The following is a 26661-nucleotide window of genomic DNA, read 5'->3' as shown; positions in this document are numbered from 1 at the left end:
AATTAAATGCAAGCCCTTTTAAATTCTTTCTTTTTCGTTTTGAAACTACAACTAATTCCTTAAAAAAATTAAAAGTAAAAAAACATTTTTTTTAAGTATTTTTAAAATTTGACTTCAAGAATAAATATTTTTTCAAGTGTCTATAATAATTTTTTCAAATTTGTTTTGCAAATGTTTAAAAAATTTCAAGTATTTTATTCAAAAAAAAAATAACAATAAATAAAAAAAAAATTATTCAGAACCAATCGAACTAGCGGTTAGAACTGGAACCGACGGTTTTCAAACCGTATAAGTACGGTTCGATCCCGGTTCCTCCAAAGCTGGAACCGGAACCGGCGGTTTGGAATCGGATCGGAACCGAACCGAACCATGGTCATGTCTAGGTCCGTACTAAATTGTGTTATTTGTGAGGTATATTTCTAAATGAATACTTGGACATAAATTTAGAACGGAAACGAAGTCGAGGCACTAATTAGATTCTTTCTCTGTAAGACAAGATTGACCCGTTCTTAGCCAATTGTCCCCAAGATACAATGACTTAAGGATTTCAATTTTTGCAGCACAACGAATAATTAGATTCTTTCTCCGTAAGACAAGATTGACCCGTATATGTGCTTACGTTCTTAGCCAATTGTTCCCAAGATACAACGACTTTCAATTTTTGCAGCACAACGAAATTCGAACTATAACGAACAAAAAATAAAAGATGCACCAATTCAACTTAGATATCCACCTTTTCGGATTAATTAATTATTCCCACAAAACACAGCACGCAAGACGCATGTTACACAAGTGGCGATGTCGCGCATGTGGCTTTATACTTAAGCTCACACTTGATATTAATTATACTAGTAGATATCCACTTTCCACTATTTAAAGTGTTCTCATGAAGATTCTTTTCCAATGTGAGATAGTGATTTTTCACATTATCATTTCCCATAAATAAATCGTATTTAAGTGTCTATCTTAATGCATTAATTTCTCATTCATACAAATTGGTTTTGAGAAAATAACTATATTAGATTCATCTACTCGAAACGTAGATTATGAATATGAATTTATATTCAATTTCCATTTTTCGATAAACGGAACTCACTTACATATTTTATTAAATTGAGTATACACCTAATTTTCCAACAAATTAAGTATGAGATCGTTAATTAAAATGAATGTTAAATGGAAATGGGATTTTTGAATTGCGCTGATTCGATCCTAATATTTTGTATTCTGGAACAATATTTTTATCCCGAATTCTGAAAGTTCCGAGTTTCTTTTATTCGTTTTTTTTTCATTTTCTAACAAAAACTGAGTACATATTAGATTATGATATTCAATACACTCAATTTACACCCATTGAATAATTTGAAACACTAACTTTTACGCCTATTTTATCAATTATCATTAATCCAAAATAACGTGATAGTTTTCGACAAAGTTATAATAATTATTATGAGTACATTATATAATAAATCGTTATAGAAACAAGGGAAAAAAATTACATATTAGATGTTGGAATATTTTATAAAATTATGCTTATCTCACGGCACTTTGAAAACCTTTTTGAACCATAATATATGGAGATTTAAAGATAAGTAAAGTTTGAACAATAAAGGAAATAAGAGACACCTCACGCATACATTTCCTTTCTATTTAGAATTATAAATAACAACTTCTTTTATTTTTCTATACGAACTAAATATTCTACTCAAACTTCATTAATTTCTCTAACTATTTCTCTACCAATACCATGGCTATGTCGACCTCTCAGCCAAATTAAATGTCTACACACGTTGGTTGCTTGGTTTACAAATAAAATCCTATTGTTATTTATACTTCTCGCCTCCCTAATGGATGATGAGGATTAATTGAATCATACGGGGACACATGAAAGTTGTACCATCTTCTAAAAATGTAAGGATATACAGTTCTAGAAAGTTCATGTAATTCCCTAAAACTTAGTGACAACTTCATACATATTTCAAAAAATTCATATCACAAGTAATCCACTTTTGATTTTGTCTTTCAGCTAATTTTCTTGGTTCATTAAAAACCTCTTTGACAATTGACCCAACTATAAAATTTAGACTCTGACACCTCATCTTCATTTCATATTATTTGAAGTTATTCTTTATTATTATATAATTTTATTAACAAACATCTTATTTATATAATAATGATGTATTTACGACACTTCAAATAGTAATTAAGTTATTTTTTTGGACTTTGTGAAAAAAATGGTGATATGAGAAACTTATCTGACATATAAATGATGAGATAAAATTAAAAACGGATGCTCCGTTAACTAGAGATTAGCGGACTCCATTGTTTGACCAACACGTGTCCATGGTCAAATTTCATCCAAACTTATTTAGTTAATACATTTATGGTTCTTAAGATGTGTTTTTTTTTTCAACGTCAAATGATTATGCTAGGTAAAGTGATTTTTTTTAATAATTAAAATTTTATAATAATTCATTTGTTTCCTATTTAAACTTTGCGTGTCTATTTTTTTTTATTCATTTGAATTTTTTACAATTAACATAAAAATATATATTTTGAGTAGTAAAAATCTATTCAATCGTAAAAAAATCATGTCAAAATATATTTTACAACTTTCGAATTGAAAATTTTATTTTGATTTTAAATTAATATTGTAGTTATATTGAACTAATATATTAGTGAAAGATGAAAATAATTATTTTAATATTACTCTTATTTACATCAACGGACAAACTTATTTTGGGGTATTTGCACTCGGCTCCCCTATGAAATGTCTAATTGTCAAAAAAACCCCTCTGATAAAAAAATTAGCAAATACCTCCCTATGAAAGGAAGTGAATGACAATAAGGGCCCTACGAGCGAATCGTGGGATACACTCGCGGTTCATGCAGCTGGGCGTGCGTTTTATGACATTTTAGGACAGGAAAAGACATAAAAACCCTTCAGTCTCCTTGAATGACAAAACGACGCTGCTATATTCTCTCCCAAATATCAGCCCCCCTCGATTCATTGAGTTCTAGGGTTTTTTTTCTCAAAATTTCTTCTTCTCTTCAATTGGGTTCGAAATTCCCCCAATTCCCAGAAAGTTCTTCTACAAAATGTCATCTCAAACCTCAAGCAGTGGGACAAGGAGGAGAAGCGAGCCACAGAATAGGCAGCCACACTTAGATTTGAGATATCCATCTAATCCATTTTGTAGATGCCATATGAAATCATGTATAAGGGTGGTTGAAACTGTAATGAAGCCATCAAGGGGAAGGTTGTATTATTCTTGTGTTTTTCGACGTTGCACGTTTTTTCAATGGTGTGAGCCAATTCGAGCCATACAATATCCAAGCTGGGAAAATCCTAGTTGGGAACAACCATTGCCCAATGAATTTGATGAAGCCGACAAAATTATTCCACAAGCTTCTACTGATAAAAATGATCGATTTATGCTGAAAATTTCATGGGCTATATGCGTAGCATTGTTTGTAATTGTTTTGGTGTTGCTACTGAAGATTTGAAGTTGTTATGAATGACCCTATTTTGATAAGTTGTAATGTAGTATTAGTTGTTCAAGTTATTGCTATCAGTCTAATATTGACAATTTGATGTTATTTACTCTAGTATCATTAGGAATTTGAGATGTTGTAATGGCAATTTGATGTTACTTATTCAAGTATTATTAGGAGTTTCAGATGTTGTAATGACAATTTGATGTTATCTATTCAAGTATTATTATGAATTTGTGATGTTGCAGTTCTTTTGGTTTTGGTTGTTGTATTCCCAGAATTTGTACTTACTAATTAACATGGACCCCCCTGTATAATTATAAATAAGCAAAAGAAACCCTATGTTATAAACAATTAGCATAAACCCCCCTGTGTTATAAGTATGTAGTAAATTCCTCCCTGTAACAATTAATTAACAACAAACCAATGAAATCAACAATAACAAACCAACATACAATTTCATCAAAATATATCCAAATTCATCTACTGACAAATTCATCAACAGAAAAAAGTCAAAAGGTCATACAAAGACCAGCAAAAGGGTGTTACAAGTTCATCAAAAGACCATCTAGAGTTATATCACAGTTTATCAAAAGATCACCAATTCAAAAGGACTTTTACAGATTCAAAAAACATTCAACTTTCAAAACACAGCCAAAAGAATTTTACAACAGATCAAGGCTTCCAATGCCTCTTCTTCTTAGAAGCATTCCTAATATTCTGAAGGACTTCTGCTATTTGAGGCTTTCTTTTGCGCACATGAATTTGACTTGAATTTCCAGCTTGAAAAGTTGCATTTGAAGTAGATGGTGAAACAGTTTTTGCAGTAGGAGGTGGAACACTTGCTTGTGCTTGATTTGTTGGCCTTGGTTTCTTGAATTTTTTGGTTCTTCCTAGTAAAGCCTCATTTCTTCTTCCTTGGTATATCTACAATTGCAATTAAACAGTTACAAATACTAGGCAATATGACCAGTTCAAACAATGGAAAGAATAAAAGAAAGACTAACCCTTCCTGGAGGGGCAGAAGCATGTGCTGGATCAGGTCTTGGAGGTACAGAATGAGGACCACTGCCAGATACTGGAACATATCCTAAAGGACCAGAAGGAGGACCACTTGGATGGGGTGGAAGGGATCCTGGAGGAGCATTTGCAGCAGATGAAGGTCCAGTTGGATGTGGAGTAACTGGTTATTGACTAGAACTTGGAGGGGCACTTTGAGAGGTTTGCACTTCTTCACTTGGTGAGTTTCCCTAACACAATAAAGCAACCATATTGGCACTTGTATTATTCTGAATAAGGAAATCAATGAACTGAATAAGGAAATCAATGATATGTACATTTACCTTATAAAGTTTGGACCTTGGATTTGTAGGATTTTTGCAGGTTCCCTTATTATGACCTCTTTGTAAGCAATTTTGACAGGTGTGTGTCAAACCCTTCCTGTATGAGGTCCTATGAATCTCATCTGGAGCTTTCCTTCTTAATCTGGTTGGTCTCCCTTTTTTTTTTTCTGGTATTTTGGAGCCTGAAGTGGCTCATAAGTGGTCTTCAAGTAATCTCTGAGTCCAGGGACTGCATGTATCATATAGGCATACACTTTCAAGTAATTTTCCTTCCTATAACATGTGTCCACAAAATCCTCAACTTTGTATCTTCTTTCTGCAATGCAAGACCAGGCATGAGGACATGGATATCCATTTAATTGAAATATGCCACATGTACACTCTCTTTTAGCTAAGTCCACCACATATCTCACACCATTTGCATCCACCTCAAACTCCTCATTTACACACCACCTTGGATAACAGTTTCTTGCAAGTTGCTGGGACTTATTGATCTTCCTCAAGATATTAGGGCAGATAGTTCCTGCATACTTCTCCATACCAGCATTTTTTGTCTGAATTCTAGTTGTCAATCTGGTTTTTATCCATTCAAACATACTAATGATGGGCTTCTCCCTAGCTTCAAGTATGTAGTTGTTGAAGGACTCACACAGATTGTTGACCAATACATCAGACCTGCATTTTGTAGAAAAATAAGATCTGGCCCAATGTTCAGCAGGTATCTTTCTCAAGTACTCTGCTGCATCTTTGTCCAATCTCCTTATCTCAACCATTTTTGATTCAAACTCATTCTTGTTCCCTGTTGAAGCAGCTCTCCACAACATTGTTTTTAATTCCAAGGAAGGCCACTTTTGTTTGAAATTCTGATAAATGTGTCTCACACAAAATCTGTGAGCACATCCAGGGGCAAGGTCCTTTATTGCTTCAAGAAGACCTTTTTGCCTATCAGAAATGAAGGTCCACTTCCTTTCTTCAACACCTCCAATTTCATCAAGGAGCTCTCCCAAGAACCAGGTCCAAGCTTCTCTGTTCTCCACTGGAACCACAGCCAAGGCAATTGGAAACAAGTTGTCATTCCCATCTCTCCCAACAGCACACAACAGCTGCCCACCATGAACCGTTTTAAGAAAACATCCATCAAGCCCAATTAATGGCCTACACCCTGATAGAAATCCCATTCTCATTGCAGGAAGGCTGAAGTACATCCTCTCAAACACAGGGGGGTCTGAATATAAAACCTTTCTGAGCAGTAAGTTAGCTCCTGGATTCTTGTTTCTTACAGTCTCACAGTAATCCCAGAGTTGAGTGTATTCTTCAGCATCCAGCCCTCTAACTTTATTGATTGCAGCATTTTTTGCCCTAAAACTCTTCCAATAGACAGCTTCTATACCCACCTTCCTCATCACATAATTTCCAAGATTGGTAATAGTGACATCTGGATTGTCTTTAATGGCTTGTTCCATTCTCTGTCCAATGTATTTTGAAGTTGCATGCTTGTTAACTCCTTTTTTTGAACATGTGTGCTCTCCAGTTATGCTCTTGATCTGCAATGAAAGAAACATTAACACCATAATGCCAAAAGTAAAAGCAATAAGAAATACTTATTATAAGTTTGAAACACAGTAGTACCTGAAATGTTGGACCACCCTGCACAACAGAGGCATGGATCCTCCAATTACAGCCTTCAGTTTTGCATTCTGTTGTCACCATTTTCCTTTCATTTTTCACATACTCTAATTCATAACCATTTCTGACTAACCAATCTGTTAGGGCTTGTCTGAAAAGACCAATATTTCCAAACTTCATCAAAACTTCCAACTCTCTGTTCTTCATATTTTGCCCTTCAGTGAATGTTGGACATTTAGATTTGTTGCAACCATCCAAGTTATCAACGGCATCATCATCTTCAGCTTCAATGTACCACTGAGATTCAGATTGGTCAATTGGACATTTATGCAGTCTTTTACTTGGTCTCCTAGCATTCTTCCCCATTCTTCTTAACTTCCTCAATAGGTCTTGCTTAGTGAACTGTCTATCCACAAAGATATCATCATCAGAGGAGCCCTCAATATCATCTAACTCCTCACTTGGAACATCTGAATGTACATCATTTTCATCTGAAGTAGCATCTTCAGGCTGCAGGTAGTCATCATCTGCAGAATCATCATCCTCAGAATCAACATTTGCTTCTTCATCTGCTTGATTTTCAACATTTGCTTCTTCATCTGCTTGATTTTCAACAGTTGGTTCTGCAGCTTCTTGATGTTCAACAGTTGGTTCTGCAGCTGCTTGATTTCCAACACTTGGTTCTTCAGCTTCTTGATCTTCAACATTTGGTTCTTCATTTCTTAGTTCATCATTTAGTGGTTCTTCAAATGGTGCTTCAGAAGAGTGTACTTCTTCATCCCCTTGCTGCAAATACAATATTTCCACTTCTTCCCTTAATATATTCCCATCCCTATCAACTGCAAGTAGTGGCTCTATACCAGTATCTTAAGTGTACAATGTCAAATGATCTAGGCCTTCATGCACACTCACTAACCATGCTATGGAAACATCATCTAAAATCTGCCTTAAGCCATATTCAAGTGACTGACCAGAGTACAGAAAATAGAAAGTGACATTCAACTTTTTACCTCCACAAAACCTATATAGCGCATATAGTGAATCCATATTCATGTAGTCTAAGCTAATCCTTGTGGTCACTTGCTTTCTTCCTCCAACATAAGACAAGTTGGGGCTATGTGTAAAATTGCCATCTAGCCAAAGAGACACTGTCACAAGGTTCTCCATCTGCATACAAAGAAGTGTTCAGTGACTTAAAGACAAACTCAATTATTAAATTGGGCCACATGTTCATCTCCATTATTAAATTAAAGTCAAAAAAAATTAACCACATGTTAAATACATTACTATATAAGACTTAAATACATTACTGAGTTCACAGTTAAAGACAAAAAAAAATTAACCACATGTTCACTGCTTTAAACAGTTGAATACAAACACTAAAAAACATAAATTCTACAATGAATCAACTTGATTAAAGAAATGGTGTAGAAGCCCCACATGTTCCCTGAAGTTCCAGACAAGCACATGTTTTACACAAAAAAATCAATAAATAAATAAAAATTGGACCACAACCCACACATCCCAAAAAAAGCAGACAATGTATGGACCACTACCACAAATCTTCAAACATATGAACAGAGATTCAACATGCCTTAAAAACAGCAAAAACTCGGAAATCAAAATCCAACCTCTTTAATATATGGACGAGAATTCTTCTAGCGCTTACATTCCTTTCTTCTGGTTCTGCGGGCTTCGGGATTCAGAGATGCAATTTCAAAATTAGGGCTTCGATTTTTTTTTAGGGCTACGAATTTCAGTTGGGAGATGTGAGATAGTTTTGTTTTTGAGAGAGAGATTGTGTGGCTATAATTTGGATAAGCAAAATCTGAGATACAATTTGGGGGAAATGGTTAGGATACGTATTTTGGGTATTGGGGTCTTTTTTGCTTGATTTTTTATTAAGGGCAATTCTGTCATTTCACGTAAGTCAACGAGCCAGTGCACACAAAGGGGCGGTGGGCTGACTAAAACACAACAGAGGGGGTTATATGCTAATTATTTTTTCCGGGGGGTTTTCTGCTTCCGAGAAATAACATAGGGGGTTCTATGCAATTAACTCAACTTATTTTATATGATGGATATCAGGAGAACAAAGATGATAGATCGATTTTTGTGAAGAAAAAAATTGATAGTTGATTTCTTATATATGCATTACCTGAAACAAATTGATAGTTTATTTTATATATACATTACCTGAAACAATGATTTAATATCTAGTTTTTTAAATTTTATTTGTTCTTTTCAGTAAAAGACTTTTTTTTGTGTACACCTATATGTTTATAGACTTATGGATAATTGCCCTATATATAATTTGGAATGACGAAATTGTTAATAATTTAGCGAGATATTGAGTAACTAGTGAATTATTAATTTATGAAACTATTGCCACTGTTTAATAAATATATTGTATTATTTATTAAAATTTACATAACACAATAAAACTAGGGGTCGAAATCAAAAGGATAACATAAGAACTCGCCCTTTTGAATGGGAAAAAAAGAGTCATTTTTAAGTGAAAATCAAATCTCAATTATGTCACCAAAAAATTTAAAAAAACTACAATCATAATTTTAGTAGTTGGAATGAAAAGAATTGTTCCAAAATAGGAAAATTCAGAAGAATTTTCATTTTTTCAACCACCTATAATATAAACATAATAATATAGGATAATTTGATTTACGAAAAAATATATAATTTACTATGCACCAATATTGTTGGCTGCGGGTTCCTTCATTACCAAAAAGTAAAAAAAAAAAATTGATATTTGTATGAGTACTTATAGAAAAAAAATATCAGATTTTTTGAAAATATTTTCGAAAAATTAAAATTTAATTGGAAATCAAAATCTAATATGAACACCAATTCATTACAAAGAAGATCAAAATAATTAGAAATCAGAACTTTCGGAATTTGAAGTGGAAGTATTGTTTCAAAATCAAAATTATTCAGATCAGAATTGGTGAAATTCAAATGTTTTGTTCCAATTTTCACTCATAAATAAGTCATATTTAATTAACGATCTCATACTTTAATTACGTTGGCACTGAACGTCACCATATGTCAAACTCATAAATTATGAAGATTCACTAACAAATAACAATATTAAAATAATTTAACTTCATACAACCCAAATCTAATCACCGACTCAAATATTGTCTTAGATCCGGGACCAACCAGATAGGGATGGATTTAGGTAAGTTAAATGGTTTTGGGTCGGGTTACGGATATTATTGGAACCGACCCGTATAAATATATTATATTTAATAGTTATTATACATATACAAATTAATTTATGATTCATTCACCAAATTTTCGATTTTCATTGAGTCTATTTTGATTTGCTAATTTTTCACCGTTTCACTTTTTTGAATCTTATTTCTCGTAAGTAATATTTATCAAACTTGTCGACCACCGCTAGTCGTCTGGCCTTTTGAACTTTTTTTTTATTGTAGAAGTTAAATATAATTAATTATATCATTTTATTATTCACTTTATACCACTTTTACAATTTTTTAAAATATTGTATTCTAATTTTGAGATTTTTATTAAAATATACAAGCAATATATATATATATATATATATATATATATATATATATATATATATATATATATATATATATATATATATATATATATATATATATATATATTAACGAGCCTAATGGGTCAGGCGGGTCAGAACCGTTTAATTCGGATATGGGTTGGGACGGGTCCCTGTCTAAGCTAAAACAGGTCGGGACGGATTTAAATTTTATATATTTTTCGCGGGTCGGGTATCGAATGTAGGTAAATCTGACCCATAACCGACTCGTTGCTATCCCTAGCAATAATCACAGAACTCGATCAATTACAGATGAAACATCACAATAACAACACTATATTGATCTCACATTATACTTACATTGATCAAAATACCTTGTTCACAATCTTTTTTCCTATCTATCTTCTATGTCCTAACATCAAAATAATCTCAATAATCCAATCACCAATATCTAAAACCAACCACTCAAACACCGGACATCAAGAATCGATTCACAATCTAACGTAATTTAGTAGTCTCGTTGGGAAAAATAACATTCGGATCCTAATATGGGGATTAAGCTCCGCCAATTCGTTCCATAAACACGAGAAGATATACTCCACAATGTCTTTCCAGGTTGTACCGTTGTAGTCAAAGACAGAAATTCTTGGCCTCGTAACATTGTTATACAGAACAAGAACGAGTCAACTGTTCCTCAAACATTGGTACGCCTTCGTAAACATCATCGAACGACGAAGCGGGTAAATCCTCGACAGAATGGACTAGGAGAGAGAAACGTACGGCAGTTGAAACTACGGTTTCGGATATCGGTCAAGTTGGCCTTGTTTCTGCTATCTCCTTGTCACAACATTATATCTTAAATAATTACATAATTAAACACATATGTTTCTGTATATCCATGAAAAATAAAATAATAAATCTCAAGATGATCAATTCATAGGCTTCATCATCGCCCCTGCACAAGAAGTTTAAACAACTACACGTATATATATTTCATAAACGTAATAGCAAAATTACGATAAATTTTGCAGGACAGGACAGGACAAAATGAAGAATCTTACCTGTAAGAACATTAGATATTCAAATAGTTGAATTCATACATATACCGTAAAATATATGGGTTATTAGTTGCTTAATGCATAACAGATTTATAGTGTATGAACACTTGTGCAGTTGTGCTTCACAGAGAAACTATTCAAATATAAAACAATAAAAATTGCCCGTTATAGAATTTGTTAATTTATAAAAATTAATAAATTTAAATGTATTTAAATTGCCCATGTTTCTAGCATTGTGGAAGATACCATGGGCCTGGGACGAAGCTAAGAATCGAACCATGCACCGAATGACAGGTTCTCGTCCATCAGGTTAAGGGATAGAGGTGGAGCCGCCCCCATTAAATGTCGATCTAGTTCCTTTCTCAATAATTTTATATCAAATGAAACTGAAAACACTTTATCAATTAAATTATACTCTCCTAAAATGACATGAAGTAAATGGCAACTTTTTTGTGTGGTATGACTAGTTTCGGTAAAAATTCTATATGCAATTACTCTTTTGTGAAGAGTCCACGAATTATCAATCCAATGTGACGTAACACCCATGTATGAATCTTCTTGCCAATGATCCCTCCAAATATCGAAGAAAATGCATACATTACTGGAAAAAATCTAGAAAAGCATAGCTAAATCATCCTTTACCACTTATAGCTAATCTCTTAAGTGTTCTAGTTAGTGTGGTTCGTGCAACTTTTCAAGCAAAGTGGATTTAAGACCTTTTTTCACAATAAAAGATTCCGCAAAACTAAAGAAGAGATGTCTTGTAGCAACTAGCTTAGCCATTTCTTCTTCTCTTATTTTTAGATCGGTATACTTAAAGCAATTAAACTCACCATCCTTCGTCGGTTTGTTGGAGGCGGTTGCATAGGATGGAATTTGTGATTGATTGCGCTCAAGGCCGAATTCCACCAGATGCTTTGCCTCGTTGTGTTTATTAAAAGAACCGTAACCACCATCTTTTTAAACTTGTATTTGACATAGACAAGAATTAGGAAAAAATATTAGTAAACAATACTAGTGACTTTGTAAATATTAGTAAATAATTTAACTTTGAAAAAATAAGAAACATGAAATTTACCGTGCAAAATTTCAAATTGCTTCTATATGCTTAACTTTTGATTCCTATGTATGAAGTCAAAAATATAACTTTTCAGGTTTCAGTTTTGGCTGCTTGACTTTGATAATTGGCCTTACATTGATATACTTTACCATCAAGAAGAGGAAACTCATCAAACAAAAAGAGAGATTCTTCAAGCAAAATGGTGGTTTGATATTGAAGCAGCAACTTTCTTCTAACAAGGGTAGTATGGAATCAACTAAAATATTTATTAGTGAGGAGCTTGAAAAGGCCACCAACAACTATTCAGAAGACCGAATCCTTGGCCGAGGGGGTTCTGGAACAGTTTACAAAGGTATTCTGAGTGATCGTCGTCCTGTTGCAATAAAGAAATCCAGAACAATGGATGAGAGTGAAATAGAGATATTCATAAATGAGGTGGTTATTTTAACTCAGGTTAACCACAGAAATGTGGTCAAACTGATTGGATGTTGTTTGGAAACTGAAGTACCTTTGTTAGTGTATGAATACATCTCTAACAATACCTTATTTTACCATATACACAACAGTGGAGGAATGCCATGGTTTTCTTGGGATGATCGGTTGAGGATTGCTGCTGAGGCGGCCGATGCACTTGCATATCTGCATTCTTCTGTAGGAATGCGATTATCCATAGAGATGTTAAGTCTACCAATATATTGTTGGATCAGCATTACACCGCCAAAATTGCAGATTTTGGAGCTTCAAGACTTGTGCATATCAATCAAACACGAGTGACCACTCTTGTACAGGGAACCTTGGGTTATCTTGATCCCGAGTATTTCCACACAAGTCAATTGACAGAAAAAATCGATGTTTATAGTTTTGGGGTGGTCTTGGCTGAGCTACTGACAGGTAGAAAACCTATGTCTATTGAAAAGAGCGAAGAAGAGATCAACCTAGCTAGATACTTTGAATTGTCCATGGAGGAAAATCGGTTGTTCCAAATTATCGAGCCAAGAATATTGAGGGAAGGAAGTTTGGATCAAATCAATGCAGTGGCTGAGATTGTTAAGAAATGTCTTGATTTGAACGGCAAACAAAGGCCAACTATGAAAGAAGTGACAATGGAATTGGAAAAATTGAGAAAATTTAATATGCATTCCCGAAAACAAGAAGAAATAATCCGTGATGGAAACATGGATTCGAAAGGTAAGCATCAAACTGATTTATATCCAGTAAATCCTAATGTTACCATATGAGAGTACTGTGGGCAATACAGTTTGGGCACGTACAAGATTCTTTAAGTTCAATGATTCCTTTTATTTTCTCGTATTATTCATAATTTGTCTGTTAGAATAGTTGAGGGAGCTTTTTCTGAAGCTAACTTGCTTTTTCTTACACATCTACTTGTTATATTTAAACTTTTTGGCTTGTATGAACTCTGGTGATTATTAGTTTATTGCTTTTGTTTATGATAATATGTGATGTCAGTTACTGAGAGTAATTTCGGAGAATCATAATTACCAGCTTTTTCAGCCACTCTATTAGATTACCAATGAGTGTTATGCAGCAACACATTAACCTTTGTGAATAATCCCAATTAAGTCTAGAAAAATGACACAATAAAGCTTACACCAATTCACATATTAATTTCATCTATGCAGAATTTTTTTTAATTAATTTAACCAATGACTACTTACAAGTCATCTGAAGTAAAGTGACTGGAAGATTTGATCCCCTGTGTTGTTGGGAGATTTGATAGATGAACTATTCTGCATTATCATGTCCAAGTAATTGTACTTCTTTGTAATTGAAAAAATAACATTCAATTTGAAAATATCGAAGTTTAAACACGTAACCCGTCTACAGAGTTATGACCGACGCCGACGACGGTGGTTGATTTAGAAATTGAAAATTGGGGATGTTCATAACGTTAACAATGGTTTCATCATGGGCTTGGACTGGAAATTGGGGATTGATTTAAAGACAGGAAATGTGCTAGGAGTTAATGTATAAGGTTTTATGCATACGTCTCTCACCAACCATCTTTATTATTCTAGTGTTAGGGGTTATATGATATCTTTTTCGCCAATAAGCCTATTCCTTTAATATGTATTATAAATATAGGCAAAATAAATATATATATGACAAAATTACTCACAACCATTTAAACTCAATTCCTAATTATAACCCCAATTTAACTTCAATTTAATCAATTTTGACCACAAAACTTCAATTTTAACTTTTTCTTTTTTAAAACTTTATTTTTCTGTTATTTTCGTCGTCGATTTCCAGCGTTGACTTTGTATATATATATATGTTTTTGTCTTTTACCGCGGTCTCCGGCGTTGACTTTTTTTGAATTTTTTTTTCTCCTAAAACTTTAATCCATTTTTCCCCCGAATGTTGAACGTTGACCGTAATTGTATTGTCGCTGACATACATACAGTAATTGTACTGTCGTTGACAGTACAATTACCGTAAACACAATAATATTACTGTCAACCACATCAATATCATTATTTTTTTGACTTTCTTATTTTGTTTGATTTGTTGAACAGTCAACGTAATAATATTACTATCATTGACGGTAAAATTACTGTAAATACAACAATATTACTGTCAACCACATCAATATTTAAAAAAAAAACAAATTGGCCTTTTTATTTTGTTTGATTTGTTGATCTATTAACGTAATAATATTACTGTGAACACAATAATACTATTGTGTTTGACGGTAATATTACTGTCGTTGCAGTAATATTACTGTGGTTGACAGTAATATTATTGTCAACCACATCAATATATTAATGCGCATTTTAATTCTTTTGGCATTTTATTAATTCTTTTGGCATTTTATTATGTTTGCATTTGTTGAACGATCAACATATTAATATTACTCTATTAAACAATAATAGTGATTTTTCTTTTGTGTTAATATTAATGTGCTAGAGAGTCATATAGCAATATTTATTGTGCTAAACAAAAAAATATTGTTAATATGACTGTCAGCCACAACAGTATTACTGTTTAAACATGCCAAATAATGTTGAAGAAAAAAAATTGTCAACGCCAGAAACCGGCGGAAAAAACATACAAAACAAAAATGCAACGCCAGAGACCGGCGTTGAAGGGCGGGGACGGGCGAAATTGTAGTCAAAATTGGGTTAGGGGTCAAAATTGAATAATTAGTAAATTTTTTGGGTCAAATTGAGGTTAAATTGAATTAAATGATGAAATTTGAGCATATAAAACGTGAGGGGTAGTTTAGTCTTTTACTCACCTCTGGACATTGTTTAAATTTTTTTATTTAAGAATTTTTTGTTTACATCTTTATGAATAAGTAGCCCAAAATAGACTTATTTGTAATAGATCTTTAATTTAAACGAAGAAGGTGGGCAGGCCAAATCAGATTGGAGTGGCTATCAAAGAGAAGCTAATGTTTCCTTCTTTTTTTGAGCCATCCTCTCGATAATTAAGCGAGATTGCAACTTGTCATAAAATGACTTTTAAATTTTAACCACTCTATTTAAGAAGTAAATGCTCTGCATAAACATACATTTATTGACTTTGATTCTTTCAATTGGATATAAGATCACGATGAAGCAAGTCAGACTTTTAAGTTATTAGCAAATTTGACATTTATTTTAGTTTTTGAATTAAACAAATATCATAATTAGTTGTTCTTGGAATAAGTAATGCCACTTGAATATAACCATGTACCTAGCTTAACTTTGGTTAACGAAACAACTCCTTCCTACAGTTCCTGTTTTCGGTCACTACTACAATTATAATGATTTTTCATAATTGTGGACAAAAACAAGTGAACAAAACATCTAATGCCCAAGAAAAATAAAAAAAACAATGGTGAATCCATTACCTCAAACTCATCACCAAACAATGCTAACAAATATCCTTCTCTGTTCTCTTGTCTTCCATTTTGTATTGGTCGAATCGGTTTTGGCGATTTCTAACGAATCAAACACAAAGAGACATCCAACAACTATCACAAAAGGTGCCAATATAACTAAGTCAGACTGCAAAAGCAAGTGTGGGAATTTAACCGTTCCGTATCCATTCGGCATCGGAATAGGCTCAAGATGCTCTATACAACCTTCATTTGATATCAATTGCAATACTTCTTTCAATCCTCCGAAGCCCTTTAGTGGAATGATGAATCTTGAAGTAATTGATATAACAGATTCCCAAATGAGGATCAAGAATTTGGTGGCTGCAGCATGTTATGACCAGCTAGGCAACTTGACTAGGCAAAACTCAATCAACATCTCATTACCACCATATTTTAGCCTTTCCGATGCAAATAAGTTCACAATTGTGGGATGCGAAGATGACGCCGTAATAACAGGAAGAGAAGAGCTTAATTTCTTCAGTGGGTGCTCTTCCTTTTGTTATCCGGAAAAGGATTTTCGTGATGGATATTGCACTGGCAAGGGTTGTTGCCAGACCTCAATACCAAAGGGCCAACAAACATTTAATGCTTCTGTAAGAAGCATTGGCAATCACACTCTTGTCTGGTCATTTAATCCCTGTGGTTATGTCTTTCTGGCAGAGGAGGGCATGTACACATTTCATTCTTCTGATCTCAACGACACGACTTTTGAAAAAAGAACAGTTGAAAATGTCCCACTAGTTCTGGATTGGATGATTGGGAACAAAACTTGCAGTGAAGCTCAGAAATCCAATGATTTCGCATGCCGCGAGAATAGTAATTGCGTAGATTCAGACACGAGTCTTGGTGGGTACCGGTGCAGTTGTTTTGAGGGATATGAGGGAAATCCATATATTGACCCAGGCTGCAAAGGTTAGTCAAAGTTAGAAACTAATTAATCGGTTCTAAAGGTTTGATTATAAGATGTCTGTTAAGATATTCATTTATGGATTTCAGACATAAATGAATGTGAGAATAGTCCATGTGATCCAAAAGAAGGCATATGCTCTAATACTCCAGGTGGTCACAAATGTTCTTGTCCTGATGGCTTCATCGGTGATGGCACAAAGGACGGCCGTGGCTGCTTTAAACAAAATAATTCAATCTCAGTGGTCAAGTTCTCATTAGGTACATGTAAATGATAAAACTACTTTTAACTGTTTTCCATGGCAATTTAATTATAAACAAAATAAAAGATTGTAGATTCTAGGAAGCACAAGGTGGTTTGATATGTAGGACTTCTCAAAATCTGAATTTTCAGGTATCAGTGTTACCTTCTTGGCTGCAATAATTCTCATTACATGGATATACTTTACAATCCAGAAGAGGAAACTCGTCAGAGTAAGAGAGCAATTATTCCATCAAAATGGTGGTTTGTTACTGAAACAACGGCTTTCTTCTGATGAGGGTGGTATGCAATCATCTAAAATATTTTCTGCTGGAGATCTTGAAAAGGCCACCAAAAAATATTCCGAAGATCGAATCATTGGTCGAGGGGGTTATGGAACAGTTTACAAAGGGATTCTAAGCGACAAACGTGTTGTTGCAATCAAGAAATCAATAAAAATGGATGAGGATCAAATAGAGCTATTCATCAATGAGTTCGTTATTCTAACTCGGATTAACCACAGAAATGTAGTTAAACTAATAGGATGTTGTTTAGAGACTGAAATACCATTGTTAGTGTATGAATACATCTCAAACAATACCCTATTTCACCATATCCACAACAGTGGCGGAATGCCCTGGTTTTCTTGGGATAATCGGTTGAGGATTGCAACAGAGGCGGCCGGTGCATTGGCATATCTTCATTCTTCAGCAGGAATGCCGATTATCCACAGAGATGTTAAGTCTGCCAATATATTGTTGGATGAATATTACACTGCTAAAATAGCAGATTTTGGAGCTTCAAGATTGCTGCATATTGATCAAACAAGGGTGACCACTCTTGTACAGGGTACATTGGGCTATCTTGATCCCGAGTATTTTTGTACAAGCCAATTAACAGAGAAAAGCGATGTTTATTGCTTTGGTGTGGTCTTGGCTGAGCTACTCACAGGGAGAAAGCCTCTATCCATTGAAAAGAGTGAAGAAGAGATGAACCTAGCTATTTACTTTGTAGCGTCGGTGAAGGAAAATCGATTGCTCCAAATTATTGAGCCAAGAATATTGAGGGAAGGGAGTTTGGATCAAATTAGTGCAATGGCTGAGATTGTTGAAAGATGTGTAAAGTTGAAAGGAAAAGAAAGACCTACTATGAAAGAAGTGCTGATGGAATTGGAAAAGTTGAGGAAGTATAATATACATTCTCACAAACAAGAAGGAATAACTGATGGAGACATGGGATTAACAAATGATTTGTATCCAGTTCCAGCAAATCCCGATTCCAGCACCAAGGAGTACTTTGGATAGCGCGGTTTGGAAAATCGATTACTCCATGCAGTCAATAGCCTTCGCTAAATTGAAGGAAGTTGACGATGTTCTTGAGGTTCCATGGTCCCACTCCATTTGATCCCCTTTTATCAATATTTTGCATGTTAGATGAGTTGATGTAGCTTTTTTCTTAAGCAGCTTTTTTTTAAACACTTATATTGAACTTTCTTGGTAATATAAACTCTGGTGATTGTAAGCATCTTTCTTTTGGTTATAATAAATAATATATGATGAAATTTATAGAGTGATTTCGAAGCTTCACAATAACCAGTTGTTCCAGCCACTTTGTCGTGCGTTCATAATTGTTGTAAATAACTACTCCTAAGAGTTGAAACGCATCATATCCTAAACTTTTCTAAATCTAATCGACAACATATACACTTTGCAACCAAATATCAAACAGGTTATAGTCATTTTTCCAGAATTTCCAATACATCAACTCAACTAGATTAAAGCTAAAGGAATGTTCAATTCTAGGCATTGTTGGTAATGATAGATTTCATTTATTGAAGTATTTGTCCAATGTCCATGTCCGCATAATATCTTACAAGTTCATTTAGAACATGAAAAACGTACCTTAGAACCCGCACAACCGCGCAAAACCGCACCACCGCCATGAACCACCATCTCTCCACGCTCTGCCCTGAACATAGTGGAACAAAATTTCACTTGTACAAAGCCGAGTTACAAGTATCAAATGACAAGGACACCCCGCTTCACCTCACTAAGTTGCAAAAATGTACGTTTATTTCATCCCCATTCGATTAATTAACATTAATAACAGCTTTTTTTAGCGCTTTTTGTAAAGTGAATTGATTCACGGTAACGTCAAAAGTTACTTGTCATATCGGTCGAGGTGTCGAGCAGCCCTACACTCCTACTACAAGGACAGTTACATACTAATGTGCACTGATTTCAATTTACCAATAAAAAGCTAAATTCACTAATATGCCCTTATCAAAAACCGTAGTACTAATATGCAGCCAATGACTTTTCTTTGCCATGTAATTGGTAATTAAGTCATTAATTAAGCCAATTTGTCTTTAGTTCAACTTATCAAATATCATATACTAAGCTGATTGGTTTTGTCATAATAAAATACTTGAGTGAATGCTACGTGCAGACATTCTTTAGTTGACTATGATTCTCTTCTTATGCATATGAAATCATGCTGAAGCTGTTAGCCAATTTATAATTTATTATATTTCCTCAATCAAACAGAGATTATAACTATTCTTGGAGAAAATAATGCCCACTTGAAAGGTATTGAAATAAAACCAAAATAAATCTTACGTTGTACTTAGAAGTTTAGAAGTTAAAAATTCTAAATTTATTACAACAGTAAATCCAATAAGATGAACCAATACTTACAAATAATTTCAAATGATTAATTTCAAGTTCGATTTTTTTTTTTTTTTTTTGGATTATCATGATAAATTTAAAAAAAAAAATTACTATGTTTCACTTCGATCTATAAGAATAAATCGATTGAGTTTGTTTGGATCTACGAAAAACATGCTATATATTTAATATTGAAATTTTTCAAGCCCGTCAATATAAGTATAATTTTCAAGCTCACTCCAGAAGTTCATTAGCATTATTTTATATCCAATAATAATACAAGACTTGCATAGAAATTGAGAGATGCCCACATATAACCAATGTGGGATATGGTATTATAGAGGTTGTTTGTTAAGAAAAAACGAGTTTAGGCCATTTTAACGGGGCTTTTCTCTATAAAGCCACATAAGATTATTTGAAAAATTCTTTGTATGAATGGTTATATTGCAAGCTGACAACTATAGTATTGATAAAAGAAAAAGACAAGGTGGTTAACAATCTTCTAGGACGCGTGTGATCGTCGTTTAATAACAACTCTTCAAATCATTTTTCTTGGATTAATATAGATTAATCGTCATTAGTTGGACTTTGATAGTGTCTAATTGATAAATTATGAAGTTCTACATGCCCAACTATGGGGATATGATTAGGACAAAGGGCAAGCTAACAATATCTCGAGCACAAAAGGACATAAATGCATGATGCCGACTGCCGAGTATGAAGATCATTATTGTGAATGCATATTAGCTCAAAATCATCACCAAAAATTAATGCCAACCAAAAATCTCGTGTTCTCTTTTTCTTTTCGTATTGGTCGAATGGACATTTGCGGTTTTTCATGAAAGTATTGCAAAAGGTCACAACATAGCTAAGCCTGGATGCCAAAGCAAGTGTGGGGATTTAAATGTTCCATATCCATTCGGCATAGGCAACAATGTTTTATACAACCTTCATTTGATATAGTTCCGTATCCACTCGGCATATGCAACAATGTTCTATACAACCTTCATTTGATATCAACTGCAGTATTTCTTTCAACCCTCCCAAGCCCTATATTATTATAGAAAATTATCCTCGTTTTTTAGAGAAAACAAGATATATTAGTCTTAAAGTTATTGGCATCACACATTCTCAGATGAGGATCAAGAACTGGGTGGCTGCCAGTTGCTACAACCGACGAGGTAACTCGACCATCGAAAAAGAGGTTATAATGTCGTTGCCTCCATACTTTAGCTTCTCTGATGTTAGTAAGTTCACAATGGTCAGCGAATGCCTTGGTTTTCTTGGGAAAATCGGCTAAGGATTGCAACAGAGGCAGCCGGTGCACTTGTCTATCTTCCACTCTTCAGCAGGAATACTGGTTATTCATATAGATGTTAAGTCTCCTAATATATTGTTGGATGAGTATTACACTGCCAAAATAGCTGATTTCGGAGCTTCAAGGTTGGTTCCTATTGATCAAACAAGAGTGACTACTCTTGTACAGGGTACTTTGGGTTATCTTAATCCTGATAATTTTCTTACATGCCAATTGACAGAGAAGAGCGACGTTTATAGCTTTAGTGTAGTCTTTGCCGAGCTTCTGACAGGGAGAACACCTCTGTCAACTGAAAAGAGTGAATAAGAGACAAATCTAGCTAATTACTTTGTGTCATTAGTTAACGAAAATTGCTTGTTCCATATTATCGAGCAGGGGATTTTAAGGGAAGGGAGTTTGGAGCAAATTAGTGGAGTCAGGGGCGGAACCAGGATCAAAATGTAGGGGGGCTAACTAAAATTTGGGGTTTGGGGCAGCGCCCGGAAAAAAATTTAGGTTCACAAAACATTGCAAAAATAAGTTTATAATACTAATTTTTAATTCAAATATCATATATATTATAATTATATCATATTTTAATCATCACACAAAATTCTAAATTAATTTAAATTATTCTAATAATGTATTGCACTTAATATTTCGGGGATTCATTGCACGATCTCAAGACATTGATAAAAAAAATTCAAAAATAAGTAATATTCATAAATTTTATTTAATAATACAAGTTTTAAGCATCTTATTTTATATTTTATATTAAATATGATATATTTATCTATAATTTATATAAGATTATGGAGAAGAAACAAAAAAAATAATGGATCAAGACACATATTTACAAAAACTTTGGGGGGGGCAAAAGTAATATTCAAAAAATACAATACCAAATACCTAAAAAAAATTGTTTTTTTTTCTTGGGGGTCAACAGCCCCCCCCCCCCCCCCCCCTGCATGTACCGCCCCTGAGTGCAGTGGGTAAGATTGTTAAAAGGTATCTCGAGTTAAAAGGCGAAGAAAGGCCGATTACGAAAAAAGTGACAACAGACTTGGCAGAGGTTGAGAAAGTATAATAGACAGTCCAACAAACAAGAAGAAATGATCATTGATGGAAACATGGATTCAAAAGATGAGCATCAAGCTGATTTGTAGCCAGTTTCCATAAATTCTGAATTCAGCACATCAGAGTTCAATTTGGACAACCAGTTGCTCCATGCAATCAACGATCCTCGCTCTAAATGAACCAGGGAACTATTATTTATATATATATATATATATATATATATATATATATATATATATATATATATATATATATATATATATATATATATATATATATATATATATATATATATACACTTTTTTCGAGTAACACGAAAAAAGACATAAATGTTTCAAACAATATTTATGTACGAAAAAAGACTTAATTGTTTCAAATAATATTTATGCAGAGAAATTCAAGATAATGAAAATTATCAACTATCACAACATAATAAGAGAAATTTTAATGTGAGCATTTCCCATGCATGAATTAATATATAACAATTTATTTTAGTTATTTTCTTCTGATTTTATAGTCTTATTGATTTCAATTTTAGAATAATTTTATTTCATCATATGTTTTGACTATAATGCCACCATCATATATGTTCCATATGTTCCGATTATGGAAGAGGAAGACGAGATTCCTCAACATGAGAACTAAGAAGGGGAATATTTTCGCAATTTTAAAAATCTTTTGAGTGAAAATGAGGAAGAAGTTGAGGAGAACCCATCCGACTCCGGCACGACGGAGTGCTCGATGTTCAGGTTCGGCCGCTTCGGGATGGCCTTCTACTCGAGAATCAAGTTACAACATCGACAATAAAAGAAACAAGTCCGATGTTTGGAAGTTTTTCGAAAAAATCACTCTCCCGAACAGAGAGTTGGAAGTGCATTGAATGCATTCGACATCATTTAATTTCCCTTGTTCATCCTTGTTGCTAGCAGTATTCGTCTATGATCTATGCACATAAACTTAATGCAAGTGGTGGTCATGTTACAGAATTCTAAGAGTGCTTAGATATTAGGCAGTCCATTTATGAAAATTTTCAAATACAACCAATTTTCAAAGAAGAAACCTTGTTTAGTATGAAGTTAGTTTTGATGATTCCCGTAGTCCATCTCCGAGATTTTATTTCTACTCCGTTGTTCTAAAGTAACAATGGTTCGATATGTGATTTTTATTCTCATGCAACAGAATTGAAAGGAAAATAGATAGACATCTTATTTTATCATTCAAAAGTACCTAACGATAACTTCACCGCTGAGATCGGTTTGTTTTTTTTAAAGCAGCCACGACCATCTTTTGTGCCATCACCTATATAGCCATTAGGACACGAACATTTATAACCACCTGGAATATTAGTGCATATGCCTTTTGGATCACATGGACTATATTCACATTCATTTGTGTCTGAAAGTTACAAATAAACATCATAATACTCAGCTACTCATAACATCAAAATCGACTAATATATAACTGGACTAATATCTTTTACTGTGAGGCGTGGAAGCCAAAAAGAACTAACCTGTACAACCCGGGTCTAGATATGGATTGCCCTCATATCCCACAAAGCAGCTGCATCGATATCCACCGAAATTGGAGTCTGAATCAATGCAAATACTGTTCTTGTGACATGCATAATCATTGTATTGTTGAGCTTCACTGCAATTTATGTTCTCCTGACATGGTAAATAATCGGCTTGATCTCCAGTGCAATTTCTGTTCCCAATCACCCAATCACCCAATCCAAGAGTATTGGGACGTTCTCATTGATTTTGTCTATAAAGTTCTCATCCTTGAGGTCAGAGATACGGAATGTGTATGTATCCTCCTCTGCAAGAAAGGCATAACCACAAGGGTCAAAGTACCACACTTTGGTGTGATTCTCAACGCTGCCTACGGCAAAGTCAAATGTTTGTTGGTCTTTGGGTAATGAAGTTTGGCAACAACCGATACCAGTACAATAACCGTCACGAAGTTGCTCTTTTGGAGAACATGTGACTTGGCACCCACCGAAGAAATACATCATGTCACCTGTTGTAAAGGCTTGATCATCACATCCCATCACCGTTAACTTATTTGCAACAGAAAAGCTATAATTTGGAGGTAACAAGATCTTGACGGAGTCTTCCCTGGTCAATTTGCCTTGTTTGTTGAAACAGGTGGCAGCTACCGAGTTCCTGATCCTCATTTGTGAATCTGTTATATCAATAACTTCAAGATTTTGTGTCGAAGCAATAAAGGGCTTTGGAGGGTTGAAAGAAGTATCACATTTGATATCGAATGAAGGCCGTATAGAACATGCCGACCCTATTCCAATGCCAAATGGATATGGAATAGTTAAATTTTCGCATTTGCTTTGGCAGCCAGGCTTAGCTATGTTGCCACCTTTTGCGATAGTTGTTGGAGATCTCTTTGTGCTGGTTTGATTGGAAACTGCTAGTGTACATTCGATTAATACGAAGTGGAAGAAAACAGTGTATAGAAGACTTTTCGTTAGCATTGTAGGTGATGATTTTGAGATAATGGATTCACCATTGGTTGAAGCTCATGTGTTAATGTAGTATTATTGATTATGTGAAAGTTGAATTAAATTATGAAAATCGGATATTAAAGAAGAGTTTGTGTCCACTAGTTCTTTTTCCCCCCACTTTTTGAGTATTAGATTTTGTTCACTTGTTCTTGTTCATGGCTGACCATTATAATTGTAACAATAACTGAAAACAGGGGCTGTTGTATTTTCCTTTTATTTATTTTTTTTGACTAGGGAAGGAGTTGTTTCATTAACCGTAGTTTGTGTACAACTCTGTGATGATGCGCACTCAATATACCAAAATATAAAACGGAAGGAGTTTTTATTTTCAAGTGGCATTACTTATTTCATTAACAACTAATTATGATGTTTGTTTAACTAAGAAACTAAAATATACAAAATGGCAAGTTTGCAAATAAGTTCAACTCTTATTTTCTACAACATGAATGATTCCATATCCAACTCAACGAATCATAGTCAACTAAAAAATGTTTATGCACACCATTTACTTTCTTATTAAACAGACTTTTCATTTGTTGAATTGCAGAACATTTGGTTTTATTAATAGCTAAATTATCATTTCAAATGACAAAGCAAAAAAAAAAGTCTAATAGAATCTTAAACATTATATATATAATAATTTCCTTTCTTCAAGTATTATCAGGAAAAGTAGAGAAATATTGAAATAATGATGAGGAATGTGTTGGCTGAGATCAATCATGCCCTAATCCAGGCGTCTTTGCCAACGTGGATGAAAAAGCCCAGAGGAGTAGTCTTGCAGCTCACTTGAGAAAATATTTACTTGTGATGTATTTATGTTATATGTTGTTTGGCTGCAAATAGAAAATAAACCCCTTAGACTCTAATTGGTTCATTGATATCAAAATATGTAAAATAAAAATGAAAAGGAAAAGAAAATCAAGGACTTTTGAAATTCCAATTGTGTTTAATTCCTAAGAAAAATAGTGATGGAAATAATTTTCAGGAAAATCATTTTTTTAGTTTTCTTTGGTTCTTAAGGGAAAATAATAGAGAAGAATACCAAGTAAAATGAAAAAGAAAAAAATTGTTATTAAAAACTAAGACTTTGCTTGGACCATTTTTATTTCAAAATAAATTCTAACCCAAAAAGGAATAAGATTTTTATTTTAAAATAAATTCTAATCCAAAAACAGTATCATGTAATGAATAAAGCAAAATGTAAAAATAAGATGGATATTTTATATGGATGAGAGATATATCTTTTCATTTCTTCATTAATGCATTTTAATTATGAGAGAGAGAGAGAGAGAGAGAGAGAGAGAGAGAGAGAGAGAGAAAAGAAGAAGAAGAATAGGTAAAGAGAGGCAATGACACATTTTCTTCATATTTTTTGAGGGAAACCCATTTCCCTTATTTTAGTGCAATTTTTTTTCCACATTATCAATGAAATTGTTTAACATAGTATTTTACTTATCAACCAAACAAGTAAACTATTTTACATCACCTTTTCACTATTTTACCTACTATTTTTCTTAAACCAATCATACCCTTAATTTCAACCCAAGGAGTTGTGATTTAAATAAAGCTTATGCATTTTTATATATACTAGCCCCTGATATTTGGTGTAGTTACAACTAGACTGCATCTAATTTAGAAAATGCATATCTCCCTTGAATTTGGATAGTAGCTAAAACTTCACTTATTTGATCATTTACTTTTTTTAAATTATATTTTTACCTTTGACCAAATGTCGAGTAAACTAAATTGACCTCCTTCAGTCTAATTATACGTATACACCCTTATTTTTACTTTCTTTTTTTGACCTCAAAATTTAAACTTTTGATCATCCACGTCTATCACTTATTTTTTTTTCTTTATTTTCATAAATTCTTTTATTAACATTGATGTCTAAGTTACAGTATAATATTTATAACATTTACTTAAGTAAACAATAAA

General features: G+C 33.6%; 1 protein-coding gene and 2 pseudogenes across 1 annotated transcript; 2 read left to right on the top strand and 1 right to left on the bottom strand.

Moving 5' to 3' along the window:
• Positions 1 to 3981: 3981 nt before the first annotated feature.
• Positions 3982 to 6074, bottom strand: LOC148770103 (uncharacterized). The gene is made up of 3 exons (XM_088818916.1): positions 4839 to 6074; positions 4503 to 4745; positions 3982 to 4422 (listed from the first exon to the last, which is right to left on the bottom strand). Exon 1 carries the CDS (start codon positions 6041 to 6043, stop codon positions 4976 to 4978), a length of 1068 nt encoding a protein of 355 aa, XP_088675042.1. The 5' UTR covers positions 6044 to 6074; the 3' UTR covers positions 3982 to 4422; positions 4503 to 4745; positions 4839 to 4975.
• A 3576-nt stretch (positions 6075 to 9650) lies between these two features.
• Positions 9651 to 13430, top strand: LOC105953583 (wall-associated receptor kinase-like 9; annotated as a pseudogene).
• A 2542-nt stretch (positions 13431 to 15972) lies between these two features.
• Positions 15973 to 18469, top strand: LOC148770102 (wall-associated receptor kinase 2 pseudogene; annotated as a pseudogene).
• The last annotated feature ends 8192 nt before the right edge of the window (positions 18470 to 26661 follow it).

The sequence above is a fragment of the Erythranthe guttata genome, chromosome 6 (assembly GCF_056151865.1).
Source record: "Erythranthe guttata isolate IM_541 chromosome 6, IM_541, whole genome shotgun sequence".
Lineage (NCBI taxonomy): Eukaryota > Viridiplantae > Streptophyta > Magnoliopsida > Lamiales > Phrymaceae > Erythranthe > Erythranthe guttata.
Note: the sequence above shows the minus strand (reverse complement) of the source record. Positions and strands in the feature narration are given on the sequence as shown.

Bases quoted from the DNA above. Each gene is read 5' to 3' on its own strand.
- LOC148770103 (XM_088818916.1), bottom strand. From the start codon at position 6,043: ATGTACTTCAGCCTTCCTGCAATGAGAATGGGATTTCTATCAGGGTGT.